General features: G+C 44.2%; 1 protein-coding gene across 1 annotated transcript; it reads right to left on the minus strand.

Annotated features, from left to right (window-relative positions):
* Nucleotides 1-1,612: 1,612 nt before the first annotated feature.
* Nucleotides 1,613-13,739, minus strand: LOC142929619 (uncharacterized). The gene is made up of 2 exons (XM_076071227.1): nt 13,614-13,739; nt 1,613-2,597 (listed from the first exon to the last, which is right to left on the minus strand). The coding sequence occupies exons 1-2, from the start codon at nt 13,728-13,730 to the stop codon at nt 2,040-2,042; spliced, it is 675 nt and encodes a 224-aa protein (XP_075927342.1). The 5' UTR covers nt 13,731-13,739; the 3' UTR covers nt 1,613-2,039.
* Between the last annotated feature and the right edge of the window lie 386 nt (nt 13,740-14,125).

Raw genomic sequence — 14,125 nt, forward strand, 5'->3', positions numbered from 1 at the left:
TACACATTGGTTGTTTGTTGCCTGTTTTGTGCTTTGGTGATGTGAACCGTGCATCTGTTCATGGCGGAGTTCTGCTCAATGAAGCAAATGTCCTGTCGGCCTTTCATCTTGCGGTTGAAGGTGTGGTAAGTAACGGGGGTGTTGCGGGGTTGAATCTTTTTGTAGTATTCAAGTTTGTTGGCATATTTGCGAACGTATGCCCATTGGTCCACTTGGGTGTTTTCGTTGTGGCGGGAAAAGTGTATCTCCACGTAGGGTTTCTGGAATCGTTGTCTAGTCGGATCGATGGCCTCGTAGACTTCAGGCTCCGGGTCTGGCTTGTATTCCTGCCGCTGCCAAATCGCCACCCGATTTATTTCAGAAGGTTGCAGGTCAATATCTTCATGAGCAACGTTTTCAATGGTGGCTGGAGATTTCGGAAGTCTTTTCTTCATTTTCCTTCGGACTTTTTTTAGTTTGTTTTTCAACGTATTCATGTTGCGACACACAGTCCTGATCTTCTTGCTGATGGGCGGTGACAGGTCCTTAGAAAAAAACAAACGCAAAGAAATGTTTTAGGAAAGGTATCATCAGTAGCAATGTTCTATCTCTAGCTGAATGGAAACTTCCAACATGCTATCTCCATCTCACAGGATCCCATGATACCACAATACATGAATATATTTACATTTTATAATTATATGCTTGCTGTCACCAGAGGAAGCTCTAGAGCAGGGGTGGGTAACGTCCGGCCCGCAGGCCGTATGAGGCCCGCAAATTCATATGGTCTGGCCCTGCCAAGGCAACTGCAGGTGGGACTCGAAATTCAATAAATCTAGGAGCAAACCTGGAAAAGCAGTTGCGAGTAGCAACATCATCAATACCAGCAAACATCATCACACGCCTCACCACAGAGAAGCAGACTCATGCCATCACATTAGAGGTGATTTAATTCAATGTTTGACACAATATAACAGGCTAATTTTTAAGTTGATAATTTTGTATAGCCTGCGAATGATGTTATAAATATCCAAATGGCCCTTGGCAGAAAAAAGGTTCCCCACCCCCGGCCTAGAATGTAAGTGGACTCTTCTTCCACACTGACTAGATGTGTTTAAAGAGTTGGGAGGTACCAACACTAAACCCCACTACATACGACCTTCCAGTCGACTGTGGTTTACACATTCATCATATGAATTTGCATTTCATCCATAATAGAGGTTTGTTTGGGTTATATCGCGTAAATATAAAAATGTGTCGTTAAACCCTCCACCACCCGACACAGACAACTAGTAAGGGTTGTAATGTAAACAGAACATGCCAATTTGTCACTCGTACAGCACACCAGTGTGTTTGAGAGCCAAGCCACAACATTTACAATCTGAGTATGACATTTCGCCAGTAATTACAACTAGCTTCATCAGGCGACAGCCAGATTTGCTACGGCCAGTTCGAAATCCAGCTTGTTCGGGAGCTAAATATCAACAATAAGGTAAAAGTGCAGCCCTGCAATTGCTTACTGACACCATTGCTGATTGAAGGGCCTCGATTAGGAGATCTAGAGAGCCCTAGAAGATAATTTGGTCCAGTTCCACACTGGCCAGCAGTATAGAATGAGTAAATGTGGACAACATTCAGAGGTAGTCGAATTTTTTTTTATTTTTACAACTCCATTAGGGGTTCCAATAACAACATACAAGTGTGTATACGAGTGTGTGTGTTTGTGTATCAGTGTGTGCATGGGGGGCGGTGGTGTAGTAGTTGATGCACTTCGTGATGAACCCTGCCACCAGAGTTCATTTCCAGTTCAAGGCCACCAACACCAGTGATCATATCTGAACTGGTCCTGGACCTCCCCTCGGTCGACTTGGCCCGAAATGAGTTCCTGGTGTTGTGTGTAAATATCCGTGCTGGAGAGAGAGGGCATGGTGTTGGCCACCCACCCCCTTGTGTTCCATGCCAGCCTTCCACAGCACTTTTCCCCAACAGTCCGTATAGCTGCGTGTGTGAGTGTTTGCGTGTGCGTAGGTCTCCGTGTGTGTGAGTGTATGTAGTTTCATCTAACGGCTGGAGGTTTTGGGCATGGAGAAGACGTACACATTGGTTGTTTGTTGCCTGTTTTGTGCTTTGGTGATGTGAACCGTGCATCTGTTCATGGCGGAGTTCTGCTCAATGAAGCAAAAGACCTGTCGGCCTTTCATCTTGCGGTTGAAGGTGTGGTAAGTAAAGGGGGTGTTGCGGGGTTGAATCTTTTTGTAGTATTCAAGTTTGTTGGCATATTTGCGAACGTATGCCCATTGGTCCACTTGGGTGTTTTCGTTGTGGCGGGAATAGTGTATCTCCTTGTAGGGTTTCTGGAATCGTTGTCCAGTCGGATCGATGGCCTCGTAGACTTCAGGCTCCGGGTCTGGCTTGTATTCCTGCCGCTGCCAAATCGCCACCCGATTTATTTCAGAAGGTTGCAGGTCAATATCTTCATGAGCAACGTTTTCAATGGTGGCTGGAGATTTCAGAAGTCTTTTCTTCATTTTCCTTCGGACTTTTTTTAGTTTGTTTTTCAACGTATTCATGTTGCGACACACAGTCCTGATCTTCTTGCTGATGGGTGGTGACAGGTCCTTAGAAAAAAACAAAAGCAAAGAAATGTTTTAGGAAAGGTATCATCAGTAGCAATGTTCTATCTCTAGCTGAATGGAAACATCCAACATGCTATCTCCATCTCACAGGATCCCATGATACCACAATACATGAATATATTTACATTTTATAATTATATGCTTGCTGTCACCAGAGGAAGCTCTAGAGCAGGGGTGGGTAACGTCCGGCCCGCAGGCCGTATGACGCCCGCAAATTCATATGGTCTGGCCCTGCCAAGGCAACCGCAGGTGGTACTCGAAATTCTATAAATCTAGGAGCACACCTGGAAAAGCAGTTGCGAGTAGCAACATCATCAATACCAGCAAACATCATCACACGCCTCACCAAAGAGAAGCAGACTCATGCCATCACATTAGAGGTGATTTAATTCAATGTTTGACACAATATAACAGGCTTATTTTTAAGTTGATAATTTTGTATGGCCTGCGAATGATGTTATAAATATCCAAATGGCCCTTGGCAGAAAAAAGGTTCCCCACCCCCGGCCTAGAGTGTAAGTGGACTCTTCTTCCACACTGACTAGATGTGTTTAAAGAGTTGGGAGGTACCAACACTAAACCCCACCACATACGACCTTCCAGTCGATTGTGGTTTACACATTCATCGTATAAACTTTGCATTTCATCCATAATAGAGGTTTGTTTGGGTTATATCACGTAAATATATAAATGTGTCATTAAACCCGCCACCACCCGACACAGCCAATTAGTAAGGTTTGTCACGTAAACAGAACATGCCAATTCGTTACTAGTACAGCACAACGGTGTGTTGGAGAGCCAAGCCACAACATTTACAATCTGAGTATGACTCTTCGCCAGTAATTACAACTAGTTGCATCAGGTGACAGCCAGATTCGTGGATGGGGGGGATTAATGAATACATATTAAAGACTATGCATTCAATACCCTGTTGATTTGTGCATCATTGTAACTTTTCAATTGCAGCACTTCTTTAACATGTTTAATTTCACTTCTCAGACTATCAACTTTTTTAGCCCAATGTACAGTGAGGGAAAAAAGTATTTGATCCCCTGCTGATTTTGTACGTTTGCCCACTGACAAAGAAATGATCAGTCTATAATTTTAATGGTAGGTTTATTTGAACAGTGAGAGACAGAATAACAACAAAAAAAATACAGAAAAACGCATGTCAAAAATGTTATACATTGATTTGCATTTTAATGAGGGAAATAAGTATTTGACCCCTCTGCAAAACATGACTTAGTACTTGGTGGCAAAACCCTTGTTGGCAATTACAGAGGTCAGACTTTTCGTGTAGTTGGCCACCAGGTTTGCACACATCTCAGGAGGGATTTTGTCCCACTCCTCTTTGCAGATCTCCAAGTAATTAAGGTTTCGAGGCTGACGTTTGGCAACTCGAACCTTCAGCTCCCTCCACAGATTAAGGTCTGGAGACCGGCTAGGCCACTCCAGGACCTAAATGTGCTTCTTCTTGAGCCACTCCTTTGTTGCCTTGGCCGTGTGTTTTGGGTCATTGTCATGCTGGAATCCCCATCCACGACCCATTTTCAATGCCCTGGCTGAGGGAAGGAGGTTCTCACCCAAGATTTAAAGGTACATGGCCCCGTCCATCGTCCCTTTGATGCGGTGAAGTTGTCCTGTCCCCTTAGCAGAAAAACACCCCCAAAGCTTAATGTTTCCACCTCCATGTTTGACGGTGGGGATGGTGTTCTTGGGGTAATAGGCAGCATTCCTCCTCCTCCAAACACGGCGAGTTGAGTTGATGCCAAAGAGCTCTATTTTGGTCTCATCTGACCACAACACTTTCACCCAGTTGTCCTCTGAATCATTCAGATGTTCATTGGCAAACTTCAAACGGGCATGTATATGTGCTTTCTTGAGCAGGGGAACCTTGCGGGCGCTGCAGGATTTCAGTCCTTCACGGCGTAGTGTGTTACCAATTGTTTTCTTGGTGACTATGGTCCCAGCTGCCTTGAGATCATTGACAAGATCCTCCCGTATAGTTCTGGGCTGATTCCTCACCGTTCTCATAATCATTGCAACTCCATGAGGTGAGATCTTGCATGGAGCCCCAGGCCGAGGAAGATTGATAGTTCTTTTGTGTTTCTTCCATTTGCGAATAATCGCACCAACTGTTGTCACCTTCTCACCAAGCTGCTTGGCAATCGTCTTGTAGTCCATTCCAGCTTTGTGTAGGTCTACAATCTTATCTCTGACATCCTTGGAGAGCTCTTTGGTCTTGGTCATAGTGGAGAGTTTGGAATCCGATTGATTAATTGCTTCTGTGGACAGGTGTCTTTTATACAGGTAACAAGCTGAGATTAGGAGCACTCCCTTTAAGAGTGTGCTCCTAATCTCAGCTCGTTACCTGTATAAAAGACACCTGGGAGCCAGAAATCTTTCTGATTGAGAGGGGGTCAAATACTTATTTCCCTCATTAAAATGCAAATAAATGTATAACATTTTTGACATGCGTTTTTCTGGATTTTTGTTGTTGTTATTCTGCCTCTCACTGTTGAAATAAACCTACCATTAAAATTATAGACTGATCATTTCTTTGTCAGTGGGCAAAGGTACAACATCCACAGGGGAGCAAATACTTTTTCCCTCACTGTATGAGCGTCTTGATGAGAGCAGATTTCTGCGCGGGGTGATGGTGTGACTGCATTCAGATAGGAGTCAATGTGCATTTGTTTTTTTTGGTAAACGCTGTGTGTTATTTTACCATTTCGACCACGTCCGAGCAGAATATTCAGAAATGGTAGAGTTCTACCAGCTTCCACTTCCATGATGAACTGCATTTCATGAGCAGTGTGCTAACCATTACAAAATGGCAGCGGGTCATCATAGCAGGTCATGTCAAACGCCAGTGGATATCCTGCTCAAATGAGCATTAAAGCAGAGATAGCAATTACATATTCCTATTGGATGTACTTGTTTGTTCATAGAGCAACCACTGTTGATTTCCCCACAAAGTGGTACTTATTTCATCAGACCCCGAGGGATTGAGTCATTCACGCTAAGCCCCCGAGCTGGTCTAAAAATCAAAAGCCAGGATTTGTTTTATTCAAACTAATTGCATTGGTGATGATGAGCTGTCCCCCTTACCTTTCGGGATTGCAGCCACTGCCAGACTTGCACGAAAAGCAAGATGCTGTTGACGATGTCATCGGGGTGGATGATCTTGGCATAATCGGATGCGGTCTGAAAACAAGACATTGACATTTCAGAGATTAGTTCATTGAAGGATTGGTCCATTATTTTAATTAACACGTTTTTTTCCTGCTAGACCTTGGGAATTATCTGCATGCAGGCACAAGTGTAAGGGTTTGTGCCAAGTCCAGACTTTCGCCATGATTTCGCCACGATTCAAGACCACATCTGGAGTACGTCAAGGATGCATGCTTGCACCGGCGCTGTTTTGTCAGGTAATCGACTGGATCATGTAAACATGACCCATGACCTTGGAGTCAAGATTGGCCGGCACCACTTCACTGACCTCGACTACGCTGATGATGCAGCCTTGTTTGTTGAGAAGCATCACACTTTCACGCCAGTCCTCCAATATTTCCACAACAATGCAATAAAAATGGGACTAACTGTTTCATGGCAGAAAACAAAAGTCCAGAAGTTTAACACGTAGGCTTTCGCGACCAATATTATTCATAATAAAGGTTTTTGGGTTAGATCGGGTTATTTATAAATGTGTCGAAACCCTCCACCACCCGACACGGCCAATCAGCAAAATATAGTGTCACGTTGACAAAAGACAATTAGTTCACTACTTTAGCCCACCGGTGTGTTGAAGAGTGAATCCACAACATTTACAGTTTGAATACGACGTTTCGCTGGTAATTACATCCAGCATAATCGGGCAATTCGCCAGAATGGTAAAGCCCTCACTTGCTCTCGGTCTTAAATAGAGCAGCAGGGTGACTTCATCATTTAACTCATTTCAGGTGCAGTGAATTGAGGCGGAGGGGGGGGGGGTATTGTAATTATATAATCGATTGGCAATCAGTCAATGGTTATGATTAGTAGTGTTAGGGGCCGTCCATAAATGACGTCACGCGATTTTGGACGATTTTTTACATACCCCCCCCCCCCCCCATCGTCACACGGCGTACTTAATCTGCCGCTGTACACTGTTGTAGGACCAAACATTTAATAAAAAGACGATTTAATTAAGTAGAACGTGTTGTCTATATTTATTTAAAGTTGCGCATTTTGATGTGACGTCACATTTCTCACCCCCCCCCCCGTCACACATCGTCACAAATGTCTGACCCCCCCCCCCAGGTTCGTGACTTCATCTATGGACGGCCCCTTAGTGCTTGATACCTGCGTGTGCCGAGGGTAGAAATACTCGCCCGATCTTCGGGTTACAGGATGAGGATGACTTCACGAGGAAAGTTCGAGAGAGAGACACAGTGATGTCGTCAGGGATGTCAAGACAAGATTGAAACGAGAGTAAATTCCACGTTTGCAGTACTGGTATGGTATGGATTTATTTTTATTGAACAGACATTTGCTGAGGAAGATGCATGCATTTAAAAAAAAGTTATTTTCACCTCAAGAAACCTCCCAGGATATCTCAATTTTGCTGAATTGAATATTGTCTGGGGTGGTGCTAAAAGTAATACGAAATGTTCCTGGTAAAGTGTAAAAAAAAACGCGAATGAGTTTTTCTTTTCACGTTCAACCCTTCGCAAATTGAAGTGCTGCAATAAAACAGCACTTAGCGAATACCAGGAAATAATTAGTAGCTATTTACATTCTAGATTTAAAGCTTTCGTGACTGCTAGGATCCATACTCTTTGGTTCTATTGGGTAAAGTCACGTAGGTGAAAATAAAATAACAAAAAATCACGACGTTTCGGCCACAACACAAGCGGCCTTCATCAGGTGAAGGGACGAGACTGTCTGGAGGACAGCGCTGGAGTGAGAGAAGCCACGCTTAGATCACGACCTTTAAGCTGTGTGAGAAGAAAACAAAGCGCCTTGACAGCTTAAAGGTCGTGATCTAAGCGTGGCTTCTCTCACTCCAGCGCTGTCCTCCAGACAGTCTCGTCCCTTCACCTGATGAAGGCCGCTTGTGTTGTGGCCGAAACGTCGTGATTTTTTGTTATTTTATTTTCACCTACGTGACTTTACCCAATAGAACCAAAGAGTATAGCTATTTACATGTTTGGCCGTTTCAACCTTTCTAGCTACGCATCCTAAACTTGCAAAAAATAACTTGTTGTGAAAACACAATTGATGTTTTAATCAAATCGCAATCACAAATATCACCATACTAAATTATTGAATATTTTTTTCGAAAGCTCATTGCATGTTGTTTAATTTATCTACATATGGCCTCACGTGGTATACTGTATATGTGTACCGTTCATTGTGCATTGAACAGTTCCACTATATTGGTGTAATGGAGATGCCTGATATGAAACGACCATGAAGTGGCAAAATACCAAAATTCTGTCATTTAGCTATTCCCCTTCTCTTGCTATTCCTCCTCTGTTGAAGGAGCTCCATTTACATTGGTTTACTATATGGTCCATAGTTTTGGTTACATGCCCACAATCGCAATGTGGCATGTGTCTTTACTATTCCATTCATGATGAAGATGTGTGCGTCAACCTAATGATGTTCTAGTACGGTTGATGGTTCCACCGTGTCTTCGAGGAATGTCAAAGCTAGGTTTGATATTTGGGTCTAGGATAAGGTGTTTATTATGGATGCTAGCGTTATTTCGGAGCTGGATTGTATTCTAGGATGGTGCCAACCAAGAGCTGAATGTTGAGCTCTTGGTTGGTGAAGGGTTGGTGCTTGTCGTTGGCAAGAACACGTGTGACACCTCTGAGGATATTTGGTGACAAAATGTTCTCCAGAACAGGGAGCCAGAGGGTTGGTGTCTGTTTTAGTGTTCCAGTTATGATGCACAATACATTGTTTGTGTATATTGCAGTTTTGTGTATCAGCTGCCAGGCCACGCTGGAGCAGAACATATTGCCACTGAGTAGAACGATGAGAGGGTAGCAGTTCGCAGCACATAAGCTGAGAGCACCCTAGGTTGTTCCTGTACGTTTATGCAGCAGGGCCATTCTTGATTTGGTCTTTTCACGGATCTGGCTCATGTGGGGCTTGAAGGAGAGGCTTCTGTCCTTGATAACCCCTTTAGAGTAGGGTCACAGCACGCTGGGCTATCACATGACACATCAATGGTGGCATCTGCTGCTTGATTTTTGAGGTGGAAAGCACAAGTGATTTTGGAGGGATTTCTTAGGCGTCTGCATGCAGTAACAAATATATTCCCAATGAAGTTTGATCAGCTGCTGAAGTATTAGCAATGTTTTGGGGGTTTGTGCCCTGCGCATAAAGGACTATGTCACCTGCACAGGAACTTTCGAGATGATGTACATGGCAGGGCACTTAAAGGTATGTTAAATCATTTCCGGTGTGAGGACTAAATTGTTCCAGTGCTAGTGAGGGAGGCTATTGTTCGTAATTATCTTGCAGCTGTATTTACCAGCGAGAGGTGTACCCTCAAAGTACTGTCGCTGAGCTCCACGTCGACTATTTGTGGAGTAAACCAGCATCGGATGATATTGGGTATCTTCAGCAGGCGGCCATGAGGCCCAAACGGTGTCAACGGCAGCAGCAGAGAGGTCAATCATGGCTGTGCCGGTTCTCTGTTGGCGCTGGAGACCATCTTCTAATGGGGGCGGTGAAGACAATGATCTGTTTACAGTAGCTGCTACAGCTATAAGAGATTTTTTATGTAGATCGCGTAAATATAAAAATGTGTCGTTAAACCCGCCACCACCCGACACAGACAACTAGTAAGGGTTGTAATGTAAACAGAACATGCCAATTCGTCACTCGTACAGCACACCAGTGTGTTTGAGAGCCAAGCCACAACATTTACAATCTGAGTACGACATTTCGCCAGTAATTACAACTAGCTTCATCAGGCGACAGCCAGATTTGCTACGGCCAGTTCGAAATCCAGCTTGTTCGGGAGCTAAATATCAACAATAAGGTAAAAGTGCAGCCCTGCAATTGCTTACTGACACCATTGCTGGTTGAAGGGCCTCGATTAGGAGATCCAGAGAGCCCTAGAAGATATTTTGGTCCAGTTCCACACTGGCCAGCAGTATAGAATGAGTAAATGTGGACAACATTCAGAGGTAGTCGAATTTTTTTTTATTTTTACAACTCCATTAGGGGTTCCAATAACAACATACAAGTGTGTATACGAGTGTGTGTGTTTGTGTATCAGTGTGTGCACGGGGGGCGGTGGTGTAGTAGTTGGTGCACTTCGCGATGAACCCTGCCACCAGAGTTAATTTCCAGTTCAAGGCCACCAACACCAGTGATGATATCTGAACTGGTCCTGGACCTCCCCTCGGTCGACTTGGCCCGAAATGAGTTCCTGGTGTTGTGTGTAAATGTCCGTGCTGGAGAGAGAGGGCATGGTGTTGGCCACCCACCCCCTTGTGTTCCATGCCAGCCTTCCACAGCACTTTTCCCCAACAGTCCGTATAGCTGCGTGTGTGAGTGTTTGCGTGTGCGTAGGTCTCCGTGTGTGTGAGTGTATGTAGTTTCATCTAACGGCTGGAGGTTTTGGGCATGGAGAAGACGTACACATTGGTTGTTTGTTGCCCGTTTCGTGCTTTGGTGATGTGAACCGTGCATCTGTTCATGGCGGAGTTCTCCTCAATGAAGCAAATGTCCTGTCGGTCTTTCATCTTGCGGTTGAAGGTGTGGTAAGTAACGGGGGTGTTGCGGGGTTGAATCTTTTTGTAGTATTCAATTTTGTTGGCATATTTGCGAATGTATGCCCATTGGTCCACTTGGGTGTTTTCGTTGTGGCGGGAATAGTGTATCTCCTTGTAGGGTTTCTGGAATCGTTGTCCAGTCGGATCGATGGCCTCGTAGACTTCAGGCTCCGGGTCTGGCTTGTATTCCTGCCGCTGCCAAATCGCCACCCGATTTATTTCAGAAGGTTGCAGGTCAATATCTTCATGAGCAACGTTTTCAATGGTGGCTGGAGATTTCGGAAATCTTTTCTTCATTTTCCTTCGGACTTTTTTTAGTTTGTTTTTCAACGTATTCATGTTGCGACACACAGTCCTGATCTTCTTGCTGATGGGCGGTGACAGGTCCTTAGAAAAAAACAAAAGCAAAGAAATGTTTTAGGAAAGGTATCATCAGTAGCAATGTTCTATCTCTAGCTGAATGGAAACATCCAACATGCTATCTCCATCTCACAGGATCCCATGATACCACAATACATGAATATATTGACATTTTATAATTATATGCTTGCTGTCACCAGAGGAAGCTCTAGAGCAGGGGTGGGTAACGTCCGGCCCGCAGGCCGTATGAGGCCCGCAAATTCATATGGTCTGGCCCTGCCAAGGCAACCGCAGGTGGGACTCGAAGTTGGGAGGTACCAACACTAAACCCCACCACATACGACCTTCCAGTCGATTGTGGTTTACACATTCATCGTATGAACTTTGCATTTCATCCATAATAGAGGTTTGTTTGGGTTATATCGCGTAAATATATAAATGTGTCATTAAACCCGCCACCACCCCGACACAGCCAATTAGTAAGGTTTGTCACGTAAACAGAAGATGCCAATTCGTTACTAGTACAGCACAACGGTGTGTTGGAGAGCCAAGCCACAACATTTACAATCTGAGTATGACTCTTCGCCAGTAATTACAACTAGTTTCATCAGGTGACAGCCAGATTCGTGGATGGGGGGGATTAATGAATACATATTAAAGACTATGCATTCAATACCCTGTTGATTTGTGCATCATTGTAACTTTTCAATTGCAGCACTTCTTTAACATGTTTAATTTCACTTCTCAGACTATCAACTTTCTTAGCCCGATGTACAGTGAGGGAAAAAAGTATTTGATCCCCTGCTGATTTTGTACGTTTGCCCACTGACAAAGAAATGATCAGTCTATAATTTTAATGGTAGGTTTATTTGAACAGTGAGAGACAGAATAACAACAAAAAAATCCAGAAAAACGCATGTCAAAAATGTTATAAATTGATTTGCATTTTAATGAGGGAAATAAGTATTTGACCCCTCTGCAAAACATAACTTAGTACTTGGTGGCAAAACCCTTGTTGGCAATTACAGAGGTCAGACGTTTCTTTTAGTTGGCCACCAGGTTTGCACACATCTCAGGAGGGATTTTGTCCCACTCCTCTTTGCAGATCTTCAAGTCATTAAGGTTTCGAGGCTGACGTTTGGCAACTCGAACCTTCAGCTCCCTCCACAGATTAAGGTCTGGAGACCAGCTAGGCCACTCCAGGACCTAAATGTGCTTCTTCTTGAGCCACTCCTTTGTTGCCTTGGCCGTGTGTTTTGGGTCATTGTCATGCTGGAATCCCCATCCACGACCCATTTTCAATGCCCTGGCTGAGGGAAGGAGGTTCTCACCCAAGATTTGAAGGTACATGGCCCCGTCCATCGTCCCTTTGATGCGGTGAAGTTGTCCTGTCCCCTTATCAGAAAAACACCCCCAAAGCTTAATGTTTCCACCTCCATGTTTGACGGTGGGGATGGTGTTCTTGGGGTAATAGGCAGCATTCCTCCTCCTCCAAACACGGCGAGTTGAGTTGATGCCAAAGAGCTCTATTTTGGTCTCATCTGACCACAACTTTCACCCAGTTGTCCTCTGAATCATTCAGATGTTCATTGGCAAACTTCAAACGGGCATGTATATGTGCTTTCTTGAGCAGGGGGACCTTGCGGGCGCTGCAGGATTTCAGTCCTTCACGGCGTAGTGTGTTACCAATTGTTTTCTTGGTGACTATGGTCCCAGCTGCCTTGAGATCATTGACAAGATCCTCCCGTGTAGTTCTGGGCTGATTCCTCACCGTTCTCATAATCATTGCAACTCCATGAGGTGAGATCTTGCATGGAGCCCCAGGCCGAGGAAGATTTACAGTTCTTTTGTGTTTCTTCCATTTGCGAATAATCGCACCAACTGTTGTCACCTTCTCACCAAGCTGCTTGGCAATCGTCTTGTAGTCCATTCCAGCCTTGTGTAGGTCTACAGTCTTATCTCTGACATCCTTGGAGAGCTCTTTGGTCTTGGTCATGGTGGAGAGTTTGGAATCCGATTGATTAATTGCTTCTGTGGACAGGTGTCTTTTATACAGGTAGCAAGCTGAGATTAGGAGCACTTCCTTTAAGAGTGTGCTCCTAATCTCAGCTCGTTACCTGTATAAAAGACACCTGGGAGCCAGAAATCTTTCTGATTGAGAGGGGGTCAAATACTTATTTCCCTCATTAAAATGCAAATAAATTTATAACATTTTTGACATGCGTTTTTCTGGATTTTTGTTGTTGTTATTCTGCCTCTCACTGTTGAAATAAACCTACCATTAAAATTATAGACTGATCATTTCTTTGTCAGTGGGCAAAGGTACAACATCCGCAGGGGAGCAAATACTTTTTCCCTCACTGTATGAGCGTCTTGATGAGAGCAGATTTCTGCGCGGGGTGATGGTGTGACTGCATTCAGATAGGAGTCAATGTGCATTTGTTTTTTTTGGTAAACGCTGTGTGTTATTTTACCATTTCGACCACGTCCGAGCAGAATATTCATAAATGGTAGAGTTCTACCAGCTTCCACTTCCATGATGAACTGCATTTCATGAGCAGTGTGCTAACCATTACAAAATGGCAGCGGGTCATCATAGCAGGTCATGTCAAACGCCAGTGGATATCCTGCTCAAATGAGCATTAAAGCAGAGATAGCAATTACACATTCCTATAGGATGTACTTGTTTGTTCATAGAGCAACCACTGTTGATTTCCCCACAAAGTGGTACTTATTTCATCAGACCCCGAGGGATTGAGTCATTCACGCTAAGCCTCCGAGCTGGTCTAAAAATCAAAAGCCAGGATTTGTTTTATTCAGACTAATTGCATTGGTGATGATGAGCTGTCCCCCTTACCTTTCGGGATTGCAGCCACAGCCAGACTTGCACGAAAAGCAAGATGCTGTTGACGATGTCATCGGGGTGGATGATCTTGGCATAATCGGATGCGGTCTGAAAACAAGACATTGACATTTCAGAGATTAGTTCATTGAAGGATTGGTCCATTATTTTAATTAACACGTTTTTTCCTGCTAGACCTTGGGAATTATCTGCATGCAGGCACAAGTGTAAGGGTTTGTGCCAAGTCCAGACTTTCGCCATGATTTCGCCACGATTCAAGACCACATCTGGAGTACGTCAAGGATGCATGCTTGCACCGGCGCTGTTTTGTCAGGTAATCGACTGGATCATGTAAACATGACCCATGACCTTGGAGTCAAGATTGGCCGGCACCACTTCACTGACCTCGACTACGCTGATGATGCAGCCTTGTTTGTTGAGAAGCATCACACTTTCACACCAGTCCTCCAATATTTCCACAACAATGCAATAAAAATGGGACTAACTGTTTCATGGCAGAAAACAAA

Source organism: Petromyzon marinus, chromosome 32 (assembly GCF_048934315.1).
Source record: "Petromyzon marinus isolate PM22_M1 ecotype Great Lakes invasive population chromosome 32, UKy_Petmar_22M1.pri1.0, whole genome shotgun sequence".
In the NCBI taxonomy this organism is placed as follows: Eukaryota; Metazoa; Chordata; class Hyperoartia; order Petromyzontiformes; family Petromyzontidae; genus Petromyzon; species Petromyzon marinus.

What these genes read in the sequence shown, in the direction of transcription:
- LOC142929619 (XM_076071227.1), bottom strand. Translation starts at nt 13,730, where the DNA reads ATGTCAATGTCTTGTTTTCAGACCGCATCCGATTATGCCAAGATCATC. An exon ending in TGTGGCTGCAATCCCGAAAG is followed by an intron (nt 2,598 to 13,613) that starts GTAAGGGGGACA and finishes TTTTTTTCTAAG; the next exon opens with GACCTGTCACCACCCATCAG.